At 39.9% G+C, this 15,645-nt stretch overlaps 1 protein-coding gene across 9 annotated transcripts in view; it reads right to left on the bottom strand.

Moving 5' to 3' along the window:
* Nucleotides 1–15,645, bottom strand: part of ST3GAL3 (ST3 beta-galactoside alpha-2,3-sialyltransferase 3) — a 283,098-nt gene that overhangs the window by 146,574 nt on the left and 120,879 nt on the right. For all 9 annotated transcript variants that reach the window (XM_049879051.1, XM_049879050.1, XM_049879046.1 and 6 more), the window contains one exon: nt 14,365–14,407. In XM_049879051.1, the coding sequence (XP_049735008.1) occupies nt 14,365–14,407 (43 nt within the window). The remainder of the gene's footprint in view (nt 1–14,364; nt 14,408–15,645) is intronic.

Below are 15,645 nucleotides of genomic sequence, written 5' to 3'. Positions count from 1 at the left end.
TAGATGTCCACAAGCACCTACTCACCATTCTTGGGGTGATAGGGTTGGTGCTGTTTTTTTAGTAATGGGAATCTAAGGACTGCGCCCTTGTTGCGAGACTTCTTTTCTTTACAGGAATTTAGACTAGATAATCCCTGAAAAATTACTATCTGTTCTTGGGTGATGTATATTTATTTTTTTGTTGATGTCTTGTTGTTGTTAGGCACCGTCGAGTCGATTCTGACTCATAGTGACCCTATGTACAATAGAACGAAACAATGCCTGGTCCTGAGCCATCCTTACCATTGTTGCTATGTTTAAGCCCATTGTTGAAACCACTGTGTCAACCCATCTCGTTAAGGGTCTTCCTTTTATTCACTGACCCTCTACATTACCAAGCATAATTTCCTTCTCTAGGGACTGGTTCCTCCTGATAACATGTCCAAAGTACGTGAGACAAAGTCTTGCCATCCTTGCTTCTAAGGAGCATTCTGGCTGTACTTCTTCCAAGACAGATTTGTTCATTCTTCTGGCAGTCCATGGTATATTGAATATTCTTCACCAACACCATAATTCAAAGGCATCAATTCAAATTGTTCAAGTATTAAAAAAAAAATAAATTTTTTTTTTTTTTTTCAAGTATTAGGTCACATGAAATCATAAGACCAGACGCCACTGGACTGTACTTAAAGGCCTGTTCTCATCTTCACCTGATTCTGAAGGAAGACTGTAAAAAAAAGACCCAGAATTTTCCTGGGTTTACAGTACACCCTGGAATGTCCATGTTACAGACTCTGACAGATGTGCTGGCAACCACTCTGATTGCTTGTGATTTGCCTAATGACAGGGTAAAGTCTCTATCTTCTGGGTGAAGGTTGGGCCCTCCTTTGAAGGCGCCATATTCCTATGGTCTGTATGCAAGCAATGTTAATAAGGGAAAGACCTCCTCTCTCTAGGACTGGAAAAGTATGGAATTAGACTCCAGGGAAAAAGGTCATGACCGGAGGCAGAAACTGGGCTCCTTTAGCATAAAGTAGGATAGCTAGTCAGACACCACTGCTCCAGGACTCGGCAGCTGAAGTCTAGGGGAACCAAGAGCTGAGATCTAGTTTTTTTTTTTTTTGGCTCTTGCTTTATTTTGGATAACTTTTAGATTTATACAAATTCTAAACAGATAGTATAGAGTTCCCATACATCTCTCACCCATTTTCCCGTATTGTAAGCAATTTACATCACCAAGGTATATTTTTCAAAACAAGTAACCAACATTGGTACATTACTATGAACTAAACACTAGACTTGGTTTGGAGTTCACCGGCTTTTCTATACACGTTGTCTTTCTGTTCCAGGATCCAGTCAGGATTCCACATTGCATGTAGGCACCTTTCTTCCTAGTGTCAGCTGGTCTGTGATAGTTTTTCAGTCTTTGTTTCAAATGACCTTGACAGTTCTGAGGAGTACTGGTCAGGTATTTTGTACAATGTTTCTCAGTTGGGGTTTATCTGCTGTTTTTCTGATAATTAGACTGGGGTTATGGGTTTTTGGCAAGAGTACAACAGAGGTAATGTGCCCTTCTTGACATAAGATCACATATGACTGGTGATATAAACCTCCATCACCTGCTCCAGGTTTCTCCACTAAAAAGTTACTATTTTTCCTTTTCTACACTTTATTCCTTAGAAGTGAGTCACTGAGCTGATATAGTTTTACAGTTTCCTTTTCTGTTTTGTAATTCCCTCTTTTATCACCAAGCCCTCAGTAAAGTGTTGCCAAAACTATAGGCTGATGTCAGTTTTGCTTTAGGAGATGATGGTTATGATGGTTAGGCCTGTTTTGGTGCTGAGGGCAAAGCTGTGCAAAGATTCAGCTGGAAATGGGATAGTAATCCAGAGTGAGAGGTAACATGTGAACATGATGAGTATGTGCAACAGTTTAAGCCATCCCAGGAAGTCTCAAAAATTCTTGGGAAGGGAAACCTGATAAAAAGACATGAACTCTTATACTCAGGCAGAGGTAGGTTCAGACACACTATAGTAGCTCAGTATCGAAAAGGAAGGCAGAGGGGGCGGGGACAAGATGGTGGAATAGCCAGATGCTTCTGGCAATCCCTCTTATAACAAAGACCCGAAAAAACAAGTGAAATAACTATATTTATGACAAGCCAGCAGCCCTGAATATCAAAGGCAAAGTTAGAAAATGGACAGAGCAGCTGGGGGTGGGAGAGTTGGTTCAGAAGTGGAGAGGAGTTGCCGGACCTGAATTGACGGGATCCCTCAGGCACCATTCCCAGCAGCGGCTGAGGCAGGCTGGTGGTAGCGCTCGGCCACAGCTTCCTCAGGGAGAAGCTGCCAGCTGCACAACCTACTTACACATCCAGAACCAGAGAAGAAGGGCACTCTTTGCAAAAGCTAAGTACTTGTGTATATTTTACTGTACCCCCTGTTCCCAAGCCAGCTTCAGAGGCTGTTGATTTCCCTGGGCCTGAGACAGGCCCTGTTGAGCACCTGGAGCCATTCTCCAGGCCTTGGAGAAGGAATAGATTTGCAATTGAGGGAGAAGATAATTTGCCAGCTCCACTAACCTGGGGAGCTCCAAACAGAAGCGACTCCTGTCAAGGTATAAACTGTCCGTGGACTTTGAATACCATTCCCCCTTGCGTGGACCTATGTGGGCCTATTTCAGGAGAATAGGCCCTTGTTGGTGGACTGCAGCTGTTTAGCCGTGTGGTGGAGAGGTGGGTGTTTGATGACTGACACCACTTTGCCTATTAAACAGGGTCCTCGCCTACCCACAACAGGGGCCTAAGGACTGGTAGCTCCACTCAGGTCAACTAGCCACCTGTGACAGGGGTCCGAGGATAACTGGTACCACCCAGCCCTTACAACCAAAAACACTGGGTGCCCATGGTCCATCTGCAGAACCCACCCGCCTGTATGCTCTAGGGATCAGGGACACACTTTCCTCAGAGACACGTGGGGGACGATTCTCAGCCCCTGCCTTGTTCAGAGTGTGACTCCCCGCTGGAACCAGATACCGGTACCTACACCAATCACCCCTGCTCTCTAAGACTGTAGGACAGAGCCTGTACCACACACTTGATGATCAGCTGCCTGGACACCTGAGCTGAGTTCATACAAGAAAAGTGAATGGACTCCTGGGCTGATATACCTGATAACGGATCTAGCCATCTGGAGATAGGACATCAGAGCTCCAAAGGCAAAAATAATCAAGCTAGCTCACTCAAGGAACCCATTTGGGCATATCAAAACAAAACAAAGCAAGAAGCTATGACACAGTAAGCAAACATAAAATGAACTAATACAATAGCTTATACATGGATCGGAGACAACAGTCAATATCAAGTCACATAAAGAAACAGACCATGATCGCCTCCAAACAAAGAATCCAGGGATCTTCTAGATGAAAGTGCATTCCTGGAATTACCAGATGCAGAATACAAAAGATTAATATACAGAGCCCTTCAAGACATCAGGAAGGAAATGAGACAATACACAGAACAAGCCAAGGAACACAATAAAGCAATTGAACAAATTAAAAAGACTATTCAGAAACATAATGAAAAATTTAATAAGCTGGAAAAATCCATGGACAGCAATCAGAAATTCAGAAGATTAACAATAAAATTACAGAATTAGACAACTCAACAGAAAGTCAGAGGAGGAGAGCTGAGCAAGTGGAAGGCAGAACTGATGAGCCTGAAGATAAAGCACTTGGCACCAATATACCTGAATAAAAAGAATTAAAAAAAAAATGAAGAAACCGTAAGAATTATGTGGGACTCTATCAAGAGAAATAACTTACGAGTGACTGGAGTACCAGAATAGGGAGGGATAACAGAAAATACAGAAAGAATTGTTGAAGATTTGTTGGCAGAAAACTTTCCTGATATTGTGAAAAATGAGAAGATATCTACCCAAGATGCTTATTGGACTCCACATAAGGCAGATTTTAAAAGGAAGTCACCAAGACATATTATAATCAAACTTGCCAAAACCAAAGATAGAGAATTTTAAGAGCAGCTATGGATAAATGAAAAGTCACCTACAAAGGACAGCCAATAAGGATAAGCTCAGGCTGCTCGGCAGAAATCATGCAGGCAGGAAGGCAATGGGATGACTTACATAAAGCACTGAAGGAAAAAAATTGTTAGCCAAGAATCATATATCCAGCAAAACTGTCTCTCAAATGTGAAGGTGAATTGAGGCCATTTCCAGATAAAGAGAAGCTTAGAGAATTCATAAAAGCCAATCCAAAACTACCAGAAATACTAAAGGGAGTATCTTTGGTCAGAAAATCAATTTTTTTTTTTTTTTTTTTTTTTTATCAACCCAAGACTAGAACACTGGGCAGAGCAAACAGAGGTCAACCCAGACAGAGAAAACACAAAGATTAAAAAACGGGAAAACAGCGATGTTAGTATATAAAAGAAGACAACATTAAAACAATAAAGAGAGACTAAGAAATGTCATCATAGATTTTTCAAATGGAGAGGAAGACAAGGCGATATAAAGAAATAAAAGTTAGGTTTAAACTTAGAAAAACAGGGGTAAGTATTAAGGTAACCACAAAGGTGACTACCTATCCTACCCAACAAAATAAAATAACAGAAAAAAAATAGAGACTCAGCAGAAACAAAATCAACAAAAACAAGCAAGAGGAAAAGACAATATATAAAGATAAACTACTCAGCACAAAAAATCAAGTGGGAAAAAGAAACTGTCAACAACACACACAGATATCAAAATGATGGCACTAAATTCATACCTATCCATAATTACACTAAATGTAAATGGGCTAAAAGCACCAATAAAGAGAGTGGCAGAATGGATAACAACAACAACAACAAAAAAAAACGATCCCTCTATATGCTGCCCACAAGAGACACACCTTAGACTTAGAGACACAAACTAAAACTCAAAGGATGGAAAAAAATATATCCAGCAAACGTCAATCAAAAAAGAGCAGAAGTGGCAATATTAATTTATGGCAAAATGGACTTTAAAAGTTAAATCAACCACAAAGGATAAGGAAGGACACTTCAACACTCCACTTTTGGTGAAGGACAGGACATCCAGAAAGAAGCTGGATAAAAACACAGAAGATCTAAATGCCACCATCAACCAACTTGACCTCATAGGCATATACAGAACACTCCACCCAACAGAAACCAAGTACACTTTCTTTACTAGCACACATGGAACATTCTCTAGAATAGACCACATTATTAGGTCATAAAGCAAGCCTTAGCAGAATCCAAAACATCGAAATATTACAAAGCATATTCTCTGACCATAAGGTAATAAAGGTAGAAATCAATAACAGAAAAAGCAGTCTAAAGAAATCAAACACTTGGAAACTGAACAAAACCCTGCTCAAAAAAGACTGGGTTATAAAAGACACTAAGGATGGAAAAAAGAAATTCATAGAATCCAATAAGAATAAAAACACTTCCTATCAGAACTTTTGGGACACAGCTAAAGCAGTGCTCAGAGGTCAACTTATATCAGTTAATGCACACATCCAAAAAGAAGAAAGGGCCAAAATCAAAGAATTATCCCTACAACTTGAGCAAATAGAAAGAGCAACAAAAGAAAGCCTCAGGCACAAGAAGAAAGCAAATAATAAAAATTAGAGCAGAATTAATTGAAATAGAAAACAAAAACAACTGAAAGAATTAACAATACCAAAACCCGGTTCTTTGAAAAAATTAACAAAATTGATAAACCACTGGCCAAAGTGACAAAAGAAAAACAGGAAAGGAAGCAAATAACCCGAATAAGAAATGAGATGGGCGATATTACAGCAGACCCAACTGAAATTAAAAGAATCATATCAGAGTACTATGAAAAATTGTACTCTAACAAATTTGAAAACCTAGAAGAAATGGATGAATTCCTAAAAACACACTACCTACCAAACTAACACAAACGGAAGTAGAGCAACAAAATAGACCCATAACAAAAGAAGAGATTGAAAAGGTAATCAGAAAACACTCAACAAAAAAAAGCTCTAGCCCTGATGGCTTCACTGCAGAGTTCTACCAAACTTTCAGAGGAGAGTTAACACCACTACTATTAAAGGTATTTCAGAGCATAGAAAAGGACAGAATACTCCCAAACTCATTCTATGAAGCCAGCATAACCCTGATATCAAAACCAAGTAAAGATACAACAAAAAAAGAAAATTACAGACCTATTCCCTCATGAACTTAGATGCAAAAATCCTCAACAAAATTCTAGCCAACAGAATTCAACAACATATCAAAAAAATAATTAATCATGACCCAGTGAGATTCGTACCAGGTATGCGGGAATGGTTCAACATTAGAAAAACAATTAATGTAATCCATCACATAAATAAAACAAAACCACATGATCTTATCAATTGATGCAGAAAAGGCATTTGACAAAGTTTAAGAACCATTCATGATAAAAACTCTCAGCAAAACAGGAATAGAAGGAAAATTACTCAGCATAATAAAGGGCATTTATACAAAGCCAATAGCCAACATCATCCTAAATGGAGAGAATCTGAAAGCATTCCCCTTGAGATCAGGAACCAGACAAGGATGCCCTTTATCACTACTCTTATTCAACATTGTGCTGGAGGTCCTAGCCAGAGCAATTAGGCTAGATAAAGAAATGAAGGTCATCCAGATTGGTAAGGAAGAAGTAAAAGTATCTCTATTTGCATGTGACATGATCTTATACACAGAAAACCCTAAGGAATCCTCAAGAAAACTACTGAAACTAATAGCAGAGTTCAGCAGAGAATCAGGATACAAGATAAACATACAAAAATCAGTTGGATTACTCTACACCAACAAAAAGAACATCGGAGAGGAAATCACCAAATCAATATTATTTACAGTAGCCCCCAAGAAGGTAAAATACTTAGGAATAAATCTTACCAGAGATGTAAAAGATCTATACAAAGAAAACTACAAGATACTACTGCAAGAAACCAAAAAAGACCTACTCAGAACCAAATGCCATCGAGTCGATTCCAACTCATAGCGACCCTGTAGGACAGAGTAGAACTGCCCCATAAAGTTTCCAAGGAGCGCCTGGCGGATTCGAACTGCCGACTCTTTGGTTAGCAGCAGTAGCACTTAACCACTACACCACCAGCATTTCCTACATAAGTGGAAAAACATACCTTGCTCATAGACAGGAAGACTTAACATTATAAAAATGTCTATTCTACCAAAAGCCATATACAGATACAATGCAATTCCGATCCAAATTCCAATGACATTTTTTAATAAGATGGAGAAACAAATCACCTACTTCATATGGAAGGGAAAGAGGCCCCGAATAAGTAAAGCATTACTGAAAAAGAGGGACAATGTGGGAGGCCTCATACTACCTGATTTCAGAACCTATTATACCCCCACAGTAGTCAAAGCAGCCTGGTACTGGTACAACAACAGATACATAGGCCAATGGAACAGAATTGAGAACCCAGACATAAATCCATCCACATATAAGCAGCTGATATCTGACAAAGGCCCCAAAAGAGTTAAATGGGGAAAACACAGTGTCTTTAACAAATAACTGGATATCCATCTGCAAAAAAATGAAACAAGACCCATACCTCACACCATGCACAAAAACTAATTCAAAATGGATCAAAGACCTAAATATAAAATCTAAAACGATAAAGATCATGGAAGAAAAAATAGGGACAACGTTAGGAGCCCTAATACATGGCATAAACAATGTACAAAACATTATTCAGAATACAGAAGAAAAACTAGATAGCTGGGAGCTCCTAAAAATCAAACACCTACACTCATCCAAAGACTTCACCAAAAGAGTAAAAAGACTACCTACAGACTTTTTTTTTTTTGACTGGGAAAAAGTTTTTAGCTATGACATTTCTGATCAGCGCCTGATCTCTAAAATCTACATGACAGTGCAAAAACTCAACTACAAAAAGACAAATAATCCTATTAAAACATGGGCAAAAGATATGAATAGACACTTCACTAAAGAAGACATTCAGGTAGCTAACAGATACATGAGGAAATGTTCACGATCATTAGCCGGTAGAGAAATACACATCAAAACTACAATGAGATTTCATCTCACTCCAACAAGGCTGGCATTAATCCAAAATACACAAAATAATAAATGTTGGAGAGGTTGTAGCGAGACTGGAACACTTATACACTCCTGGTGGGAATGTAAAATGGTACAACCACTTTGGAAATCGATTTGGCACTTCCTTAAAAAACTAGAAATAAAACTACCATACGATCCAGCAATCCCACTCCTTGGGATTCCCAGAGAATTAGGAGCCTTTATACGAACAGATATATGCTCACCCATGTTCACTGCAGCACCGTTTACAACAGCAAAAAGATGGAAGCAACCAAGTGCCCATCAACGGATGAACGGATAAATAAATTACGGTATATTTACACAATGGAATACTATGCATCGATAAAGAGCAGTGATCAATCTGTGAAACATTTCATAACATGGAGGAATCGAGAAAGCATTATGCTGAGTGAAATTAGTTAGTTGCAAAAGGACAAATATTATATAAGACCACTATTATAATAACTGGAGAAATAGTTTAAACAGAGAAGAAAATATTCTTTGATGGTTATCGGGGGGAAGGAGGGAGGGAGGTTTTCACTAATTAGATAGTAGATAAAAACTATTTTAGGTGAAGGGAAAGACAACACACAATACAGGAGAGGTCAGCGCAACTGCACTAAACCAAAAGCAAAGAAGTCTCCTGAATAAACTGAACACTTCGAAGGCCAGTGTAGCAGAGGTGGGGTCTGGGGGATCATGGGTTCAGGAGACATCTAAGTCAACTGGCATAATAAAATCTATTAAGGTAACATTCTGCATCCCACTTTGGAGAGTGGCATCTGGGGTCTTAAACTCTAGTAAACGGTCATCTGAGATGCATCAACTGGTCTCAGCAGAGAAGAAGGAAGAACACCAAAGACACAAGGTATTTATGAACCCTAGAGACAGAAAGGGCCACATAAACCAGAGACTGCATCAGCCTGAGACCAGAGGAAGTAGATGGTGCTCTGACAGGGAACACAAAAGAGAACCCCTGAGGGAGCAGAAGGGCAGTGGGATGCAGATCACAAATTCTCGTAAAAAGACCAGACTTAATGGTCTGACTGAGACTAGAAGGACCTCGATGGTCATGATCCCTAGACCTTTTGTTAGCCCGAGGCAGGAACCATTCCCAAAACTACCTCTTCAGACAGGGATTGGACTGGACAATGGGATAGAAATGATACTGGTGAAGAGTGAGCTTCGTGGATCAAGTAGACACATGAGACTATGTTGGCATCTCCTGTCTGGAGGGGAGATGGGAGGGTGGAGGGTGTCAGAAGCTGGCTGAATGGACATGAAAAGAGAGGGTGGAGGGAAGGAGTGTTGTCTCATTACGGGGAGAGAAATTAGGAATACATAGCAAGGTGTGTGGAAACCCGGGTGGTGTAGTGGTTAAGTGCTACAGCTGCTAACCAAAAGGTCAGCAGTTTGAATCCACCAGGCGCTCCTTGGAAACTCTATGGGGCAGTTCTACTCTAGCCTATAGGGTAGCTATCAGTTGGAATCGACTCGACAGCAGTGGGTTCTGGAGCAAGGTGTGTATAAATTCTTGTATGAGAGAGTGACTTCATCTGTAAACTTTCACTTAAGGCAAAATAAAAATTGAAAAAAAAAAACAAAAAGGAAGTCCAGAGAACCAGGAAATATTTGGGTTGTAATAGTTAACATTAATTAAGTTCTTCCTGTTTGGCAGGTGCTGTGCCTACAGCTTTACAGCCATTATCTCACTGAATCCTCACAAAGACCTATAGGGTACTTTTATTATATTCCCCATTTTATAGTAAGAAACTGAAGCTTAGAGGTTAAATAACTCAGTGAAGATTATAGCTAGTAATCATGGAACTGGGCCTCAAAAATCCAGGTGTGATGCCACAGCCCATGCTTTTAATCACCAAAAAAATACTGCCCTCCTGAACAACAAAGCAAGGTTTTGTACAGATTACTACACATAAGTACTGGGAATAATTTTTATGGAACTGACAAGTGGTTTTTATCATGTAGACATAAGCAACAGGGCATTCTTAAAGAAAATATAAAACTATTTATTTATTCCCAAAGATAAAATTAAAAGAATACAGTGAAGACAAAAAATTCCAAAACATTTATTTCCAGACTTTTGGAATATCACTAGACGTAAGAGATATTTTAAGAGTATGTCTATATAATAGGGTTTCATGGGGTGGGAAGACAAATCTCATGCAGACATATCTCCATGCTGCATTCTTGATCAGGGGTCGGCCATGTACAACCCGTGGGCCAAATCTGATCTACCCCTGTTTGGTTATGGGTCGTGAGTTAAACGTGGTCTTAATATTTTTTAATGGTTGGGTGAAAAAAACAAAACAAGAATATTTCATGACAAATAAAAACTATATGAAATTTAAATTTCAGTATCCACAAATAAGGTTTGGAATATAGCCATACTCATTCATTTATATGTAAAGGGCCAGAGAGTAAATATTTTAAGCTTTTTAACCTTATATGTAAAGCTTAAAATATTTACTCTCTGGCCCTTTAAAGATAATGTTTGCTGTCCTCTCTTATAGATAATTTCTTCTGACTTATCTTCAAGCTCACCAACTATGTTTTCCGTTTTATCTGATCTGCTGCTAAACCCTTCTATTGAATTTTCAATTTTGGCTACTATAGTTTTCAATTCTAAAGTTCCTTTTTTGTTTCAAATTTAGTATTTTACTTTTTGTAGTTTTCTATTCTATCCATATATTGCAATCTTCTCTTTTATTTCCTTAAATACAGCATACTTAATTGTTTTTATAAACTGTGCCTAACCTGTTGCTGTTGAGTTGATTCCAACTCATAGCGACCCTACAGGATGGAAGGGAACTGCCCCAGAGGGTTTCCAAAGAGCAGCTGGTGGATTCGAACTGCTGACCTTTTTGATTAGCAGCCAAGCTCTTAGCTACTGCACCACCAGGGCTCCAAGCTATGTCTAGTAATTTCAATTTCAGATGTCTTTGTGGGACCCTTTCTATCATCTATCGTTTTTCATGGTTCTCACTAACAGAACCTTGTTTCCTTGTGTGCTTAGTAAATTTTTGCTCTGAGGTACTTATTTCCCTGAGAAGCTGTTTGTGGAAATTTACATTTTTTTTTCCAGAGAGGGTTTGCATTTGCTTCTGCCAGGTGCTTGGAGGCACTGCCAGTTTGGAATACCTTAAGCTGAGTTCATGGCTTGAGGTTCCCTGGATTACCTGAATGATGAGAATTCTGGCTGTAACTATTAAGGGTTTTAGTTCTGTTAACGTTTTGATCTAATCCACTCAGAGCTATGGAAACCTTTCCTGCAGTCCTGGCTTAAGGGTGCAATTGTAGTTCCAGTTTATCCTTACCCTGAGCCTTTGGGGTTCCATTTTAGTGTGGAAAGGATCAAAAGAAGGAAAATACGGAAAAGAAATTAATAGACATGAAAGCTAGAATGATAAAGTCTAAAATACATTTAATTAGAGTTTCAGAAGAATAGAGTCAGTGGGACAGAGGCAACATATAAAGAGATAATGACGGAAGTTTCCTAGAACATATGAATTCTCATACCCTTATCCTTATAAAAGAAAATTGAGAGTGATACAGATGAAATAATCTAAGGTCATAAGGAATTCAAACCCACCTCTTCTAATTCAAGTTCAGGTCCTTTCCTATACTTCAGAAAAAGAACACGACACAACCAGAGAAAGATTCTATGAAGGGTGAACTGAACTTTGCTGAGGAATGATCCCCAAAAAGCAGAATCCTTAACTTGGGAACTTCTCCCTGAAAGCAGGTGAAAGTCCTTTCCCACATAGCTGTGCTTTCTTCTGAAGATAGTATTAGATTAGAGAAGTCTTTGCAGGAAGAGGCAGGAAAGTTCTAGTTTATACGTTAAGTTGTGAGTTAAATCAAATGAAATCAAGCCAATCCAAGGACAAAAGACCAAGTTGGCTCAAACGGTTCATGGACTCAGCCTGATACACAACAGAAAGGTACACAACAGCCTACTCTTTACCACCCAATTGTCAGAAGGGCAAGGCAGGAGTGTCCTCCTAACTCTCCTCCTTACACTGTTGAAGACACTTTAAATACTATAATTAACATGTCCTAGATAACATGTCTTTTGTCCATCAATGTGATTCAACTGGTAATTACTGTATATTTTCTATTCTGGTGGCATTTCACTTGCTATGGCTTGCACTTGATTTGTTTTTTTACCCAGAGAAATAAATTAAACATTTTCTACGAGTGAAGCCTGTGGCTTTCTAGCACAATCAAGCTCCATTTCCCAGGTGTTAATATGTGGCTAATATTTCTCTACTAGCTTGGTATAAAGAACAGATCACTCTTCCCTTGTAGCTGTCTCATAGATGTACAAAAGTTGGAAGAGTTACAATGCTAGAACTCACAGTTTAAAGCACTAGAGATAAGATGCCAGATTCTAAAAAAAGTGGCCATATACCAGGTACTAAGGAGCCCGGGTAGAGCAGTGGTTAGTTAAGTAGTCAGCTGTTAACCTTGGCAGTTTGAAACCACTAGCCGCTCTATGGGAGAAAGATATGGCAGTCTGCGTCTGTAAAGATTTATAGCACTTATAGGAAAGACTCTACTCTTTCCCACAGGGTCACTATGAGTTGAATTCAACTTGATGGCACACAACAACAACATGCCAGACAATTCAGTGGGAAAGCCCAACAACCCCTGGTTTGATGTCTTGTATATATGTGAGACCATCACCATTAGAAGCTGTGATCAAGGCCTATGGAAAGCTGGTTTTAACATAAAGGAAGGAGACACAATTCTGATCTTCCATGATGTCTGTCTGGTACAGGACAGAGGACATAGCTGTACAAAGATGACTAACAACATGAAGGAGTGCATAGTAAGTAGTAATTTAGCAAGCATTTATTGAGCATCTGCCATGTGAGAGGTCCTGCACAGGGCATGAACACACAGAGTGGACAGAGCCCATTTCAAGGATCTAAGTCAAGTGGGGGAAACCGCGGTGGCGTTGTGGTTAAGTGCTACGGCTGCTAACCAAAAGGTCAGCAGTTCGAATCCGCCAGGCACTCCTTGGAAACTCTATGGGGCAGTTCTACTCGCTATGAGTCGGAATCAACTTGACAGCACTGGGTTAAGTCAAGTGGGGGAAGTGCATAGTCATCCATTCACCCATTCAGTGTTTACTGAGCACCAAACAAACACATGCCAGTACTGTCTAGGTGTCAGAGAGACTAACAAGGGCAGAACAGGGCAAAGATCTTGGAAGGATTAGATACCTTTGAAAGTCTCCTGTGAATTAATCACTTCAGTTAAATCCTACCACTATCCAGTGAGGTAAATGTATTGTTATCCTCCTCCTACAAATGAAACTGTAATTCAGAGTGGTTAAGTAGCTTGTTCAAAATCACAAAGAGAATAAAAGGCAATCTGAGATTTGGAACAAGCTCTACCTCGCTCCAAGCCTTTGCTCTTAATAAATTAATACTTATTACACAGCTAATTGGGGCCTGGCGGTGCAAGTGATTAAGTATTTGGCTGCCAACCAAAAGGTTGGCACATTGAATCCACCAGCCGTTGTTCCTTGGAAACCCTGCGGGGCAGTTCTACTCTGCCCTACAGAGTTGCTACGAGTCAAAATCGACTGGACGGCAACAAGTACACAGCTAATTACACTATAACGAGATAACTGATGACAGGAGAAAATTTAAAGAAGCTTAGAAGAAGAGATTATTAACTTTGTGTGAGGAGGAAGTAGTCTGTGAGTTTGGCCTTAAAACTCCACATGTGAGTTTTCTAATCGGACCAGCAAGGAAAGGGAATTTCAGGCACAGATAACAGCACATGCAAAGGTATAAGGAAAAGGAGGGTTTAACTGTGGATGACAGGAGTTGAGGTTAGAGAGGATGGCAGAGGCCAGATCACTGAACAGTTTGCCTGCCAGGCTGCACAGCATCGTTGAGAGACCACGCTGCCTCCGCTTGTGACAGCCAGAAGTCTTTCCAGGGGCCTCCCTGTCCCTCAAACTCCTGGCAGTAGCCATCTTCTGTAATGAGCTGCCTGTGCCAGCCAAATCTATGGCCTTATGTTTGTATGCACATCCCATTCTCTTCAGGCCCTGCACACTGTAACACGCTTAAAGATTCTGCTAACGGACTGGGGAGAGAGGCCCCAGGGCTCCCCCACCAACCACAGAGGCCATGAAAGCTGACCCTTCAGAGCTGAACCTCAACTCTTACAGACCAGACTGCTCTACCATAGAGTCAAGACACTTTCTTAGTCTACTCACAGTTTGGAGTCCAGCTTCAGGAGGAAGCCCAGCCGGTCATACTCTGAAAAAGAAAAGAAAAACAGAAAATGTTACTGAAGTCAAGCCACTGCTGACCCTAGCAGACTGCACTACCCAGACCTAGACCACAGAGACAGCAAGCCCTTGGAAGAGAACACAACCCCACCACTTCAAAGAGCAGAATCAAATACATAACCCACAACTAAATTTGTCACGAAACACCTGTTGAACACCTACTATGTGAAGGACCAGGTTCAACATCAGGTGTTTCCTAGGCCTCTTCCAGGCCAGCCAGTCCTAGGCTGGTATATAATTGCTTTCCTGCATAAACAGGATACTTAAAACTGAATCTTAGTTAAAAAGCAAAACACCGGACGCCTGGAGAAGTAAAAGGGTCAGAGCAATCTCTGCTTCTAAGCTCTTAGCACAATTTTCAGTCGTTAACCGATGGGGTGGAAATGTGGCAGCCAGAGGGTCTCAAACACATCAACAATTCTGTTCCTGAAAATCACAAAGAACTGACAGATCTGGTTACAGAAAGAACAAGAAAAGTAAAATAAAACTGAAAAACAAATTGGTAAGATTTTTGCAGCAAATGATAAATCATTAATATTTTAATTGTATAAGTTCTTTATATCTTGCTTCATTTTCAAATGAAGTTGAAGCAATTTTACAAAACTGTATGAAGTATAAGATTTTAAAAAGAAGCAGTCTGAGGGACAAAGGAGAAAAAAGCATAGGAAAAATAATAAAATGCAGCTGGAGTAAGGAGAACACCAAAAATGGATGTCCTAAGGTCCTGTGTGCTTGCTGAAGGAGTGCAGATCTCTCCCCAAGATTTCTCAAGGTTAAAACTAAGTGCAAAGCACTTCTTTCATGGTTCACAGTGTCCCTAAGATAAACCAGGAGAATCACAGCTATTTCCGGTACTAAGACTTAAAGGAAATTTCCTCTGTGTCTTAAAAAATATTTACATAAAGAAAATGATAGGAAATTTCATAGGATTGTTTCTTATAGCTTTGTTCTGTATTGCAAAGTGTGTGTGTGTGTGTGTGTGTGTGTGTGTGTGTGGTGTGCAGAGTGGATGTGCCAAAACAAGGTGGTCTATGACCGTAGCTTGCAACTGGCCTGTCTTAATCTGAGGATAAAACAGAATGATGAGGCCAGAAAGCTGGATGGAAAAAGGCCAGGCAGCAAAGCTTTCAAGGAACTCAGCCTTTAATAAGCAATAAATGACCAAGACACAAGCTAAACAAGCTGACAATGCCTCAGGGGAGCCAC

The sequence above is a fragment of the Elephas maximus genome, chromosome 3 (assembly GCF_024166365.1).
Source record: "Elephas maximus indicus isolate mEleMax1 chromosome 3, mEleMax1 primary haplotype, whole genome shotgun sequence".
Taxonomy (NCBI): Eukaryota; Metazoa; Chordata; class Mammalia; order Proboscidea; family Elephantidae; genus Elephas; species Elephas maximus.
This window is presented reverse-complemented; position numbering and strand designations above follow the sequence as displayed.